A 14686-nucleotide genomic window follows, 5' to 3' on the forward strand; every position below is an offset into this window, starting at 1 on the left:
GCCCTAGAAGTGCTATTGCTGGGTCAAAGGGTATGCACATTTTTATAGCCCTTTGGGTATAGTTCCAAATTGCTCTCCAAAATAGTTCCATCTATTTCTTTAATTTCTCCTCCTTCCTAGGAGGGTAGATGAGAGACAGTGAACATCCACCTCCCAAAGCACAGACTTTATTAGCAGGACTGTTTTTGCATCATGAGGAGCTGCAATGCTTAAGACTTCTCTGTTATCCTGCTTTCATCTCCTTCTTGACCCTCATCCGTCCTTCAACCATCCGATCAGTGTGGAGAAAGTAGACTCTGAGATTGGGGAAAACTTTTTCCCAGAGAAAGTAAACTTACAGGTCAGAGAAAGAGCTATGGACCAAGGCAGGAGGAATTAGGACCTCAGCAAGGACAGCCAATCCATCCCCCCAGTGTCTTGCAAGGAGAGTGTTTGGAGTCCCTGATATGTGTTGCATCTTCTCACAGCCTCGTCTTTCTAAAGTCTCTCGTCTCTTCACCCCACCCACCTATAAATTTCAGAAGAGGCAACAGGGATGCCTCTCAGCAAAGCTGGGAGACTATGGCTACATCTATTGCTTCTGAAGAGCAGAATTCTGGGCCCTAGGTCTGGGAGATATTTCTTCATAGTGCTTTCCTTGGGACCATGGTGCTGAGAAAATTTTACTTCGGACCTGGACACCAACTGGGTTATTTTAGAGGTATAGGAGGGTCTGGGTAGGAATTAAAACTCAAGGATGAAGGCCATTCTAGCTTTGCCTTCCAGCCCAGGAGGACATGAGTACACAAGGTTGAATCCATAAAACCATATAAAAAGTCCAGCATTTCCTAATAGATATATATCGCATACCCCTTCCTTCCCCCACTTCCCACCACACGCCCTCGAAAGTGCAGCTCTCCAGTGGCTGAATGAACTAGCACAGACTCGGGGTGTAGAGGCTGTGGATGACTATTTCTCCTCTTCTCTAAAGTCTTGCTCTCTAAGCAAAACTCATACGCCGGCCAAGAAGGCCAGGGTATATACCCCAAATCTAAATAAACAATCTCCTATATGACGCTGAAGGCACACCCCACCCTGATCACCTCTTTCCTCTGACACCTACCACCACCCTTCCCCTGACTGACTCCAAGAGGCTGAGCCTCCCGGGCCACGCAAAGCTCAGCCGCGACCCAGGGCCCAGGCTGTGTGGTCCTTAACTCAGTCCACTCCCCGCAACCCAACTGGCACGAGCTGTGGGGGCAGGGAAGAAGGGGGGGCGGAGCTTCATCTACAGCTGATTGGCTCCCCGTGGAAGGGCTGCGGCCACCCGCAGCCAACCGGGTGCGTGTTGCTATGTGCCGAGCAGAGGGGATAGGCGCGGGGGCGCGTCCGTCACCTGGCAGCCCCCGGCCCGGTCCGGGAGGGATGCGGAGCGGCGGCGGCGGTGGAGGCGACTGTGGCTTTAAGAGGGGAGCGCGAGCGGAGCCCGGGATCCGAGCCGGGCCGCCTCCTCCTCCAGCCTCGCAGCAGAGTAGCGCAGAGCAGAGCTGAGCTGAGCCAAGCTGAGCCCTGGCCGGAGCCGGATTGCCTGGTCAAAGCAGGGTGAGCGCTGGGACTGGGGCTCCCTGAGGGAGGCCCGGGCATCGGGGGCGGCGGCGGGAGCTGGAGCAGGCGAGGAGCAGAGGTGGGCATGGCTCCGGACCAGGGCAGGGGCGCGGGCGCAGGCGTGGGTGTGGGCGTGGGAAGCGCTCTAGCCGCCGCCGCCTTCAGTGCTCCCCATCTCCGGACTTGCCCGGCTTGGGGCGCCAGGCACCGTGGTCGAGGCCGTCAGTGCCTCAGTTTGCCGTGCTGGCTCTCGCGCCTCCAGGTTCTGGAGCTGGGCGCGGGGAGCTGAGCTCCGGGGCTTGGGGGGAACTGGTCGCCCAGAGCGCCACGTGACCGGTTTGTTTACAAACACAGCCGGCGGGCCCCGGGAGCTGCTGCTGCGGGCGCCGGCTCTGGGGGGGGACTGGGGTCCGAGGTCTGGGGTCCAGGGATGTGCCCGGCGGTTAATCTTTTGCGCCTGCCGGCCCTCTTCCTTCGGCACCTAGAAGCTGGGCAAGGTCCCCAAAGCGAGGCTCCGGGAGCAGTAGCCCAGAAGTGGCCCAGGGAACTTGGTGACCAAAAGAGCGAGCCCTTGGACTACCGTGGCAAGAGCGATCAGGACCCTAGCCTCACTCCTTTTCGGAGTTCCTTCCCAGGTCTGATTTGCTGAGATGAGATCATCCCTCGGCCCCAGTGACTAGGCTCGGGAGTAGTCAGGGAAAAGGGGATAGGTGGGGAAGGTCTGGGGCGCCTGCTGAGTGCTTTTCCTACTTCGGGTAACTCCTGCCCTGGGCAGCTTCTGGGTCATCGTAGTGGCCGCACGCTCCTAGGGGGCGCTGGCATGTGGTGCTGCCTCTTCCCGTGGTCTAGCTCCCAGGATGCAGGGACCCGTCCGCCTCCCTTGGGACAGGGCTCACCAGCCTCCTCCTTCCCAGGCTGCTAGTGGGAAAGGTAAGCCCCTGTTATCTCCCAGCCACAAAGGTCCCCTTTCCCCACCCTGCCCTAATACAGCTGGAGACCCCCTGCTCCTCACCAGTGGTCAACCACCACCATCTCCCCTCCCGGCAAGGATAGCACCCCAAGCTACCCAGGGAACCTTCAAGGGTAAAGTGCGAGTGTGTGGGAGGGGCCACTTTCTTTGGATCCCAGATCTCCCCTCTGGACTTTAACATCTTGTTTATCTCATTTCCCTTTCTGTTTGCTTTTCTCCCAACTAGCCTGTTAACACCGTTTACAAATGTTAACAAATGCCCCTTTTTGCAAATGATAAAGGGGCAGAGCTATGACTTTTTAAAATAGAGGTGTTTCTCTCTTGGTTAGTTAAACTGCTTTCCACAGCCGGCTTTACACTCTAAGAAAGAGCATGGCTGCCGGGATCTTTTGGTTGTCAGAGGAAGGATTCTTCTATGCACCAATTTCTTTTAGATTTTATACCTTACTTCTTTCTTTACCTATCTTAGATGAGCTATGTTCCTTGCTTCCCCACAGGGTCCTCTCTGAATTACTTTCTGAAAAGTTAGGGAAAGCAGGGGAGCAGCTATTTTTTCAGCTAAATTGGATTACAGTCAGGCTGAGGGTGAGGGTGAAGGTGAGTGCTGGTTGGCTGGCTGGATATCTGGTCCAGAGAAGATCTGATGAAGAATCAGCTTTTTGCTTCCCTTCAAATCAATTCCATCTCCTCTTGTTGATTGTGGAGGAAACCCAGTCTCTGAAAAGGGCAGTGAATTGCCTAAGATAAGATATCTAGGCAGAAAGAACCCCCAGGCCAAGTTCTTTGTGTTTCTTGTTTATGGGAGTGGGGACTCTTTGTATTTATCTTGTCTTTCTGAGACCCTCTTGTAGAACTGGTCTCAGAACTCCTTTCGCTTAGCTTCTCTATCTTCCTACAAGTGGGCTGAATCTTTATTCTCTGAAGTTTTTCTTTCCATTTTCTTCTCTTTGTGACCATGATGTGGGTGAGCAGCCTTAGAGCCTGACAGCCCTGGAGGCTAAATTTCTGTCCCTGAAGGACTGGTCCAGCCTGAGGAACAATTGTGTAAGCTTTCCCAGGGTACTATCGCCTGGCCCAAAGGGACTGAGTGTCTCCTGGTTAGAAAGAGTATGAGGTATAAGATTATAAAGCAGCTTATTCCCTGCCTCATCTTGGCTTTTGCTTGTCAGTTTAGCAGGGGTTCTTACCCTCAAGTCTGAGTAGTTGTTTTTTAGTATGTTGATGAGTGTATTTCCATATCATTGAATTCCTATGTAATCCTATGTATTTATTTTATGCATTTAAAAACATTTATTCTGAGAATAACTAAGTAGGCTTCACCAGGTTGCTAAAAGGGGTCAATGACACAAAAATTAAGAACCCTTGCTTTAGGGTATGGGAGATGTGCTTTGAGGTTTGCAAATCATTTTACAGACATTATTTCATTTAATCGTCACTACCTAAAAGACAGGTGCGATAATTATCTCCATTTTACAGATAGGGAAGCTCAAGTTCAGAAAGGTTGAGTGACTTGCCCAGGGTCACAGAGCTAATAGGCAAGTACTGTGGAAGTACTCCTGAGATTAATGGGGCACTTCCACAGTATCTGAGACAAGATTTGAACTCAGTTCTTCTGGATGGTTGTCCAGTGCTGTCCACTATACTATGCTTTTATTTAGAAGCCAGACTCCAGAAGGCCTGACTTGTATGCAAACCTAGAACTTGTAGTCAGGGTACAAATACCCCCAATATCAGGGAGAGGCAACCTGTGGGGAGCTTTCTCCTTGAATGACAGATTGTCATTAAGAAGGATTAGCTCACCATACTCTTATACTAGGACAGGCGTTCTTAATTGGGTCCATGAGTAGATTTCAAGGGAGTCAGAGAACTTGGATGGAGAAAATTTTTCCATTTTTATTTTTACTAACCTCTAATTAAAATTAGGATTTTCTTCAGTTATAAATGTAAGCAACAAAACATTCTTGAGAAGCGATCCATGTAACCATGACAAAAGGAGTTCTTTACATACAAAAAAGGCTAAAAACCCCCTGTACTAGAGGGTTAAAATGATGAAAAAAAATGAAGGGTCTTAGAAATGTGAGGCTCACACACAGAGAGGGGAAACTCCACTGTCAACTTGGATAGCAAGGCAAGCGTCAGACTGGTGGTGGCACAGGTCAAGGTCAATCTGGGTGCAAAGCATTGACTTTTCCTTTTGCCTCCTGGGCTCAGGTGGTTGTGAAGGATGTATGACCCCCTCTCCCCATTCCCCTGCTTCTGAGCTGCAAGCGAGTTCTGAATTATAACATCGCATTTGTATGGTGGCTAGGGCTGGGATGGGGATGAGGAGTAGAGAGAGAATGGAGTCCTGCTGGCTGTGGTTATTGTTGTATGAGGCTATTGTTATGTTTCATGTGTCCTAGTGGCTTTTAGGGGGTTGTACAGGCGGGTGCTTGGGGCCATTAACAATTCCTGGCAGCCAGAAGTAGAAAATGTTGATGATGCTTATTTCAAAATCTCCAAGGCTGTATAGCCTGGGGGAAGGGCAGACTCATAATAACTTTTTGTTGGGGAGGGAGGGAGGGTTGCGCTAGGGGTGGGTGGGAGGGTGACCTTTGTATCTGTACAAGCCTATATTAAAAAGCAGAGCAGAAGTCTTTCTTTTCTCTCTGTACCCCAGCCTCAGTTCTTGGACAGCTTGGTGTACCTGAGTGTGTTAGACTTCTTAACCTCCTGTAATCCCTTGTCTCTAAATTCTCTAACCCCTGGGGCTCAGTGCAAACCCCCACACTTTATCCATGTATCTGATTTTCCCATTGGTTACTGTGGTCCAGACACTTTCGTGTGTGGGGTAGTCTCTGAATTATCATTAGACTGTGAGCTCTTTGAAGGCAAGGATTGTCTCCTGTTTTTCTTTGTGTCACTTGGTGATTACCACAGAGCCTTAATTTGACTTAAATTAATCAATGCTGCAATTCCCTTTTAGAAAGGGCCTAAATGACAAAACTAGAATTCAAATGAAATGTGCTTTATATGAGAACATTAAATACAGTAGCATTTTCCCCCTTTTCTCTTTCTGAGAAATTAGCTTTGGAAAATTTTGGATTAGCTTTGGAAACTACCAGTTGTAGAAATGTCCTTCATCTATTTGGCCAAGAATCTCAAGTGTTTAGGGTTGAGTTTGTTGTTGTTTGTATCTTAGAGAAAAGACTTAAGGGTAAGGGCAAGAGTGACAATGTTCAAATGGCCTGGGCTAGTACAACATCTGGCTGGGTAGCCAGCTAACAGTAGAGCTCCTTCTAGTGTGTGAGCTTCACATTTTCAGTGCCTTTCATATCCTTCTTCATCATTCCAACCCCTTCCTAGTTGGGATTTGTTAGTCTGATGGTGTCAGACTCAGCCTGGCCATGTCTTTGTAAGACCTGTCACTGAAATCACTAGGTGCAGTGGCAGAGATCTGTTTCCTTAAGATGAAATGGTACAAAAGGCAAAAATGATTCTTCTTGGACTTCAGGCCCCTTGCATTTAGACTAATAGCTGGTAGTGGATGATCCATGTGCTCGTGGTGATGGTCCTCGAAGATGTGCTGTTGAATCCTAGTTCAGTGAGTAGTTTTCGTTCAGTTGTTTTTGGCCATGTTTGACTCTTGGTAACCCTATTTAGTGCTTTCTTGGCAAAGATATTGGAGTGGTTTGCCATTTCCTTCTCCAGCTCATTTTACAGATAAGGAAACTGAGGCAAACAGGGTTTTAATTGACTTGCCCAAGGTCACACAGCTTAGTTAAGTTTCTGCAGCCTGATTGGAATTTGGGAAGATGAATCTTTCTGATTCTAAGCACAGTGCTCTATCCACTGTGCTACCTAAGAAAAGTCAATGATGAGAAGTTGGGTCAGGCAGGACCTGCTGTAGCCAGTTATTCTCAGCAGGAGTAGTCAACCAAAAGCCAGAAAAGAGCAAAAACCTGGATTCTGGATGGAAGAGATTTCCCCTTGCCTCCTTTTTAAAGGGCAGGAATTATTATGAATCACCATTAGATTATAAACTACTTGAGGGTGAGGACCGTCTATTGCTTTTCCTCATAACTGCAGTGCTTACCATAGCTGCACCATGGCAATGGGGTGAGACAGTAGCTGACCGAGAAGCTTTTCCTGCTTTTCTTCCCTTCTATTTCTGAACCCAAAGCTTTTTTTTCCCCTGAAACTTTCCAAGCTTAAAAAAGGTTTGCAAATACATATATTTTACATATATTATCTCATTTGAGCCTTACAACCATCCTGGGAGATGGAGTGTTGTTATAAGCACTGAAGCTGAGAACTTAAGGGACTTGGCCTAGCCTCCCACCCTCCTAATTTTTGAGGTAGGATTACTCCACCACACTGCTGTGCCCTCTCAAAAGAGGCTGTATTTTCTGAGTCTTCTTCTGACAAACAGTAGGGTAACCACAAGTAATTGCACTTCAGGGGTATAGGGTGAGGTGCAAAGAGATTCCTAATTTTAGGGTGAGGAGGCGGCCTTATCAGTAGAAAAATACCCCCCTTAAATTAGAGGAGATAAGTGAAGACTCAGTCATGCCGCTTAGAGCTGGCAGGGACCTTGGAGGTCAACTTTCAACCCCTTCATTTTCAGATTAGCTTCCAGTTCTAGTATTTTCTGACTCTTTAATTTAGTGATTTGCCCAAGGTCAACACAGCTTGTTAGTGGCAATCTGGGACTAAAACCCAGGTCATCTGGCTTTCCAGCCCAGGGCTCTTAACTACATCACAGCCTGAAAAGATGCCAACTCCTGACCTAATTAAGTCTTGGTCATCCAATATGGTTTCCTGTAACCAATGAAAAGCCAAAGCAGAGGGATGGGTCTCACTCTTCAGTGATGCAGAGAGAGGAGGGTTCCATAAAGGGGCACACCCAAGTTCTGCAGCCAGATCATCCAGTTGGGTCAGAAACACCTTGGGTCCACCCTGTGTGTCCTAAGCATTGGGAAGATTGAGAAAGACACCAGAGGCATCCCTTGTCTGGGATGGCTATATGGCTAGAGGGCCAGGATGTAGTTCCTTCCTAGATGCTAAAGTGTCCCTAATATTTCCTTAAGTCTCCCTTCTTTTTGGGTGGTAAAGGGAGGTTAGAAGCCCATATGATAGATGTATGGCACTGAGGGTGAATAGATTGGAGTTCTGAAATGAACATCATCATTGACTGAGTCACTTTGTGTTTCCTGATAGAATGACATCATGTATGTACTGATAGACTGTATTTGTTATATATCCTGACTCGATTCATATTCTTCAAGAAGTCCAGGTAGGAGGGTTGAGATAAAGGTTTTCTGTTAATGTATCAATAGGGGTGGGGATGATTCTTCTGGAATCTTGGGCTAATAATATGCATATTTTAAATCGGGTAGGGAACCACTCACTTGTTGGCCGATCTGGCACTTGGCCGTTGTATAACCCTAGGTATTCTGGCCACTGTGCTGCTACTTCTGAGCCAGTGAAGAGCTGTAAAGAATAGCTAATTAGCATCGATAACTTAGTAATGCCCACTGACAAGGCAAGCTAATTGTTTACCTTATTAATGCTTATCCTGAAACTTTCTAAGCTTTCTACCTTTCTTTTTTCCTTTCTTTCTCTACTTTTGGCTCTTTCTTTGCCTCTATGCGTATGTATATGCATACTGTGAGCTTTGGTGTTATGAGCACATGTGTTGGCAGGGGTTGGCAGGGGCCTTGATTTCCCTCTGCCTGTGTCTCTTCCTCTTTGAATATAATTGTGTCTCCTCATCCCTCCCTTTGTCCTTGTCTTTCTCTGTCTTTCCTTTTCCTCTGTTTCATCCTCTCCACCCATACAAACTGTCCATAATCTAGAACTAAAATCCTCTCTATTAGTAACTTGTCATATTAATTCAGTTTTTTATATCAGTACCAAAGTAGGTGAATCATACTTTTTGCAAAGTTTCACAAAAACTCAGTATAATTTTTTTTTATCATATGGTTCTTGATTAATTTCCCTCCCCTGCCCCACCCCCAGTGTGTATTAATGGGAAAAAAAAAAGATCCCTCCTCCTAAACAGAAACTTCAGTGAGGTTTTCTAGAAACAGGCAGGTGTTGTGAGGGAAAATGCCATTTCATTGCATCCTAACTTTGAATGGCTTTCCTCTTTCCCAATTTAAAATGAAAACTTTCCCCTTTCTTGCTGTGATGGTGTTTTAAGAGAACATACACCCTTTGTTTTGCAGTTAGAACATAGTTTACTACTATTCATAGTGCTTGAAGTTGGGGAGGAGGAGCCTCTGGGAGCAAGGATGGATATCAATACATGCTTAACTTCAAAACCTCAGCTCCTGCTGATGGTGTGGTCTGGGATCTTTTGGTCTAGTTGTTAAATCTCAAGCCAAGATGTGATCCCCAAGCTGAGGTGACTTCATGCAAATGTGTTAGTCAGGGCCCTTGTGATCTTCAGATGCCACAGCAAGAAGCCCTGCCCATTTGCTTTCGTTTAGGTTTTATAGATTCCTTTTGTTTTTGATTTCTGAATATACCACTCCTACCTTCCTATACCTCTACACCAAACCTTTTCTTGGAAGACAGACATGAAAATAAAAGTCAGCCAAATCACCCACTGAGTCTGACATCCTATGGAACAGTCCCCACTGTAGCCCCCCACCCCTTAATGAATGGAGAAAGGTGCATTTCTCTGGAGTCAGACTTGGTCATCTAATCATATAACATCCAGTTTAAGATGTCCTTTTCATTTGTATTATTATGGTCATTGTATATATTTTTGCTTATTTCACTATGTTTCAATTCATGTATGATTTACTGTGTTTCTCGAATTCCTTATATTAGTTTGCCCAAATTGTATGAAAAGCTGGCCCACAAGAGGCTGGGAAGACCTGGTTCCAATCCTGACACTTGACTATGGGTAAGTCAAGTCAGTTCACCTCTGAGCCTATTTCCTCCTAAAATGGGTATAATAATAACTGTAGTACCTTCGTCACAAGGTTGATATAAGGCTCCAATGAGATAATACTATATAGGCAGAGCACTTTGTACACCATGAATAATAAAAATAACACGTTTCACCCTTTGATCCTTACCCTCCAACCCCATTCTGTCTACAGTGTACTAGCTCTGGAAGAGAAGAGCTTTTTACCTGCCCATTGTTCACATGCAGAGGAGAAAGCCAGAAATTTGTTGCATCTTTGGGCTTTTTTTCTCTCTTCTGTAAAGTTTCTTAATAGTTTTTTGAGGTGAAATCTATCCATCTCAGGAATCAGGGACAACTGGAAAATCATAGCATCAGGGGAGTTCTGGGCTGAAAGGGACTTAAATGTCATATAATGCAGTTCCCTCATTTTACATATGAGGAAACCGGGAGCCAGAGTCACACAGATAAGAAGTAGCAGGTCCATGGTTTGAATGCAGGTTCTCTTCCTCTCAAATCCCATTCTCTTTCTCCCTTATGCCAGATTGGCTACAGACGCATCCTTTTTTGAAAGAATATTGCATCTCTTTATCTAGTTCTTACATTTACCCATTAAATTCAATCTCCAGATTCTGTGTATGAAAAGGCAGGGATCCCAGCCACAGATGGAAAGGTCTGGAGTTTTGAAAACTTAATTTGAAATTGGAAGGTTAAAGTGGGACAGAGTGAGGCAGTTGAGGACTGAATTGTATTGGCAGGTTGTGAGATTGGTCATATGGCTGCCTTTGGCCTTGAGATTTTTCTTCTCCTTCTTTTCTGGGCTTGTGGGAGCTTCAGTTGGAGCTTCTTGGGACTGGTGATAGGGCCTGCTTTGTCAATAAGCACTGAAGGAAGACAAGTCTGCACAATGAATTTACCATCCTGTTATTCTCCACAGAAGTAACATGGCAGTTAAAGTGAAATGAAAGCTGTGTTCTCCTGTACCTTCTCTGAAATCAGCTGCTATTCTGTTCTAGGTTTTTAGGCAAGAAGCAATTTTTTTGTCTTTATATTTTTTAAATTTATTTTGATTTATCAACAATCACTTCCATAAGCTTTTGAATTTTAAATTTTTCTCCCCCTCCCTTCCCACCTCCCTCCCCAAGATGGCCGCACAATCTGATATATGCTATACATATACATTCCTATTAAACATCCAGAAGCTATTTCTAAGGCTGACCTAGCAGGTGTCTGCTATACCATGTATCTTAATTGGTGTTCCACCTGCTCCTAAGGAAGAAAAAGAAATGAAACTCATGAACCCAACAGCCCAAAGAAACACCCAGGAAAATGGGCTATATTTCTTATTCTAATCTTGGTGTCTCTTCAGGATGGTCTGTTTTTCTTTTTAGGTCAAGGGTGGGTCTGATCACAATGGAATGGATTAGACAGTCTCAGGCAACCTCAAAAATCTATTGTTACCCCCAAATCATGGACATCTTTTGGGGAGAAAGTTGTTAGAATAGCATTTCAGAACTGGCTAGAAGGTCTCTACATTTTAAGGATGGACTCAGAAGTGCTTGGGGTCACATAACAAGTTGGTGGTAGAGATAATTGCCACTTAAAAATAATAAGTTGTATTCCTATTGTCTTTTAAAAGTTTGTTAAGTGCTGTGAGCTAGGTAGTACCTAGCATGGCCAAGTTCAAAAAAGGACTGGGCTTGAAAAACACAGGGAACTGAGGGGAAGCATTAAAGCACAATAATTTACCTTCTGATACTGGGGCCCCTCAAATAAGGTTGAGTTGAGGAATGAAGCATCCGTTATCAATCAGTGTGTCAGCACTATGCTAACTGCTGGAGATACAAAAAGGCAAAAGGAAGTCCTTGCCCTCAAGGAGCTTATAATCTAATTATTAGAACTAATACCTAATAATTATTTAAACTCTAAGTAGTAGCTTACACCACTGCATGCAGAGCATCTCTTATGGTAGCAGATTGAGACAGATGAGTGCCTAGGCTCAACCAGACTAGCTTGCTTGCTGTTAAACACATTACATCTCCATCTCTGTGTCTCTGCACAACCTGCCCTCATGCCTGAAATGCCCTCGCTTGTCACCTCAGTCTTTTCCTCTCCTTCAGTCTAGTTTTCTTCAAAGCTTATCTCAAATGCCACCTGAGAGGTAGAGGTAGTGTGGATATAGTAGATAAACCGTGGGACTTAGAGACAGGCAGACCTGGGACCTCCGACTTATGAGCTATGTGGAGAGGTTTGGATGAGATGGTCTCTAAGGGTCCCTTCTACCTCTAAATCCTATTAAATTCTCATGTGAGGCTTTATGTGATTTCCCCAGGTACTAGTGCCTTTTACCTTATCTTTATTTTATGTAGTCTGTAAATGTTATCTTCTCTTCTCCTACCCCACCTCCCAATGTAAATTCCTCGAGATTAGAGACTGTTTCACTATTTCCAATGCCTAGCACATAATAGGTATTTTATAAATGCTTGTTGATTGAGTTCACATGTACAAGAGAAATCTGAGGGATCTGAATTTTTCTTCAGGGGCCCAACCAGTCCCCACTCAGCCTTACCAGAGAATCACATCTTATAAGAAGCTCAGGAAGATGTGCTGAGCATCTTATGAAGCAATAGAATGTGTGTAGTCTAGATGACAAGATGTGGCCAAGTTGCTTCATGGGCAGTATGGCTCTAATGAGAAATTTCCTTAAGTAATGGCAGATCAGAGACATGATTGTCCCCCTATAACTCTTGAGTCTTAATATTAAATCTACCAATACAGGGGATTCAGGCTCAGTTGGCCCTATGAGGCAGAGTCTGCTGGCAGGAAACAGAGTTTGCCATTTAACCTAAATGCAAAACCAAGCCAAAAATGGGCTGTTGTAAAATATCAACCAGTCAATTAAGGATTTATTAAGCACCTACTACTACAAGGCAATGGGAATAAAAATTCAAAGAATGAAATGGCTGGGTAGAACTTATTTATTTATGTCAAGAGATTAAAAAGACTAGCCTAGGAGTGCTATTCATTTTCAGGGTCCTAACAACCCATCTTTAGAAAACCAGTTTTTGCTCTGTACCTGTTTTAGCATAGGAGTTAAAACCATCAATGGAACGATCTAAGGTAGTCTTTTCAGCTGATGATAAGACAACCAACCAGTGACCTCTAACTACCACAGAATTAATTAGATGCAAGCAGTTAGGATGCTCCAGGAGAATTGCCTCTTCACTATGCAGATGTTGTGACAGCTGCAAGTCCCACATGCATGTGCCCCCCCCCCCCCCCCCCCGCAAAGCTATGAATGAAGGAATAGCCATGTGGTGAATATATTCACTTTGCTAACAGATGTTTCAAAGACCTTAACCAACATCCACAAGCAAAACTCCCTTTGCTAGAGGACTAGTCCTAGAACCTGCCCCTGGCCCATGCCATATACCAGGCTGGTACATTTCATGGCCTCTGAATTCAAGGTCTCTCCAAACTGGAACCTGTTAGCTGGAGTGCTGCTTTAGGTGAGAACTTGGATTTCACAGTCCTTAGAGTCCTCATCAGCTTCTCAACATATTTGTGAAATCAATGCAGTCCTTTTTATCAGAGGTAGAAGAGAGATCCATTTGATTTATGAAGGAGAATGTTTCCTCAGTTGTGATTTCTTCATGGTTCAGATTTTAAAAAACTGGGTTCGTTTTCAGCCCCATCTGGGCCTGATACTAAATGATGTATAATTTTTAAATCAAAAGATGATAACTTATACAACAATCCATAATAAGTATTGTCCTCTTCAAAGCATTCAGTTTGAACAAAGCATTTGGTTTCAAAGAATACTTGGGATTTTGTAAACCTTAGGCTAGAGCTAGCATTGCCAAGGACTTTTTTTGGTTCTCCTGAACTTCCAAAATTGTCTTTGGGGCCTGCAACATATTCTTTAGACAATCCCCAGTGGTGGCATATCTTTGTTCTTCAAGGGTATATTTGATTTTTGGAAAGCGTCATGTTCAGTCAGAGCCAAGCTTGGCACATTACGTGGGTGATCAAGCTTGCAATAATATCATTTTGTATATACCTACAATGCCAGGAGTCTGACTTTCTCATGTAGTCTGGGCTCTGCTAGTTCCCCTAAAGGCATCCCAAGCATGTTCGAACAATCTTGGAATTGATGGAATAAGTATTTAGCCTTCCTAGGTGACTACTGGGGAAAAGTAGCCTTTATTCAGATCTTTTAAGTTTGGGTCTGTCTATCTTGAATATAACTCTAAAAATAACTTTAAAAAGTGATTGTTTCCCTTGTGCATAATTAAAGGAGACTTGGAGATTGGCTTTTTCAGGGTGACAGTATGATATGTGTGGTTTGGAACCATAGGTTCTTTAGGATGAGATTATTAGAACCATGGGACCAGAGATTTAGAGATGGAAAGAACCTTAGAGACCATTTAATCCAAACCCCCATTGGCTGCTTTCTTTGGAAGAACGCCACTTAAATTTGCTGATTCTTGTCTGGAGAAATCACAATAGCTTGCCTTCATGTATCACTTTAAGGTTTGCAAAATGCTTTGCAGAAGTTGTCTTTTTATTTGGTCGCAGCAAAAAAGGAAGGTGCTAGAAATGATGCTAGATTTTGTTTCCAAGATAGGGAAGAAGGGATAGGCACAGTTGTCTAACTACTTAAAGAGGAAGGTTGTAACTCATGTTTTAGAGACAACATCTCTAAAGTGATGGGTTGGGGGGAGGGATTCTGTATAGCAAAGCTCAGTGTCAGACTTCTACTCCTGAACTCCTTCCCCCTAACCCTAACCCCTTCCCTACCAATGAAGCATTTAAGGAAGTCTCAAAGGGAAATTGTCACAAAGGTCAACATGCTACCTGGGGAGTCCTGCTGTCCTATGAAATGGATGGGTCCACCCTGGTGTCTTCTGCACCCCTTAAGTGCTGATTACATATCTATCAGGATCACTGCTAGTGGTATAACCTCTTTCTTTCTTACTGTCTCCCTGTAGTTAAAATCAGCCTGTTCTCGGCTGGAGGCAGGGATGGGAATTATCAGGGAGAAGCGTTTTGTTTAATTTATTTTTCCCTCTCCTTCCCCCCCCAAAAAAAAATCCAAACAATTGAATATTTAAGGAATGAGTCTGGTTTTCTTGTGGCTTAGTGTCATTAGATTTTTCACCACCACACCAAGTCTTCCCAATCTTGCTACCTCTGTCATGGTGAAGGTTTGCTTGGGAACATTCACACAATTC

General features: G+C 44.6%; 1 protein-coding gene across 2 annotated transcripts in view; it reads left to right on the top strand.

Annotated features, from left to right (window-relative positions):
- Positions 1-1365: 1365 nt before the first annotated feature.
- The window catches only part of YPEL2 (yippee like 2), a 73829-nt gene continuing 60508 nt past the window's right edge, over positions 1366-14686 (top strand). The window contains exons 1-2 of one of the 2 annotated variants that reach the window (XM_020991839.2): positions 1524-1581; positions 9374-9449. In XM_020991839.2, the coding sequence (XP_020847498.1) occupies positions 9388-9449 (62 nt within the window). In that variant the 5' untranslated portion in view covers positions 1524-1581; positions 9374-9387. Of the gene's footprint in view, positions 1582-9373; positions 9450-14686 lie in introns of both variants that reach the window. The other variant, XM_020991843.2, reaches the window with a different exon arrangement.

This window comes from Phascolarctos cinereus, unplaced genomic scaffold (genome assembly GCF_003287225.1).
Source record: "Phascolarctos cinereus isolate Bilbo 61053 unplaced genomic scaffold, phaCin_HiC Scaffold_5;HRSCAF=322, whole genome shotgun sequence".
NCBI classification, from domain to species: Eukaryota; Metazoa; Chordata; class Mammalia; order Diprotodontia; family Phascolarctidae; genus Phascolarctos; species Phascolarctos cinereus.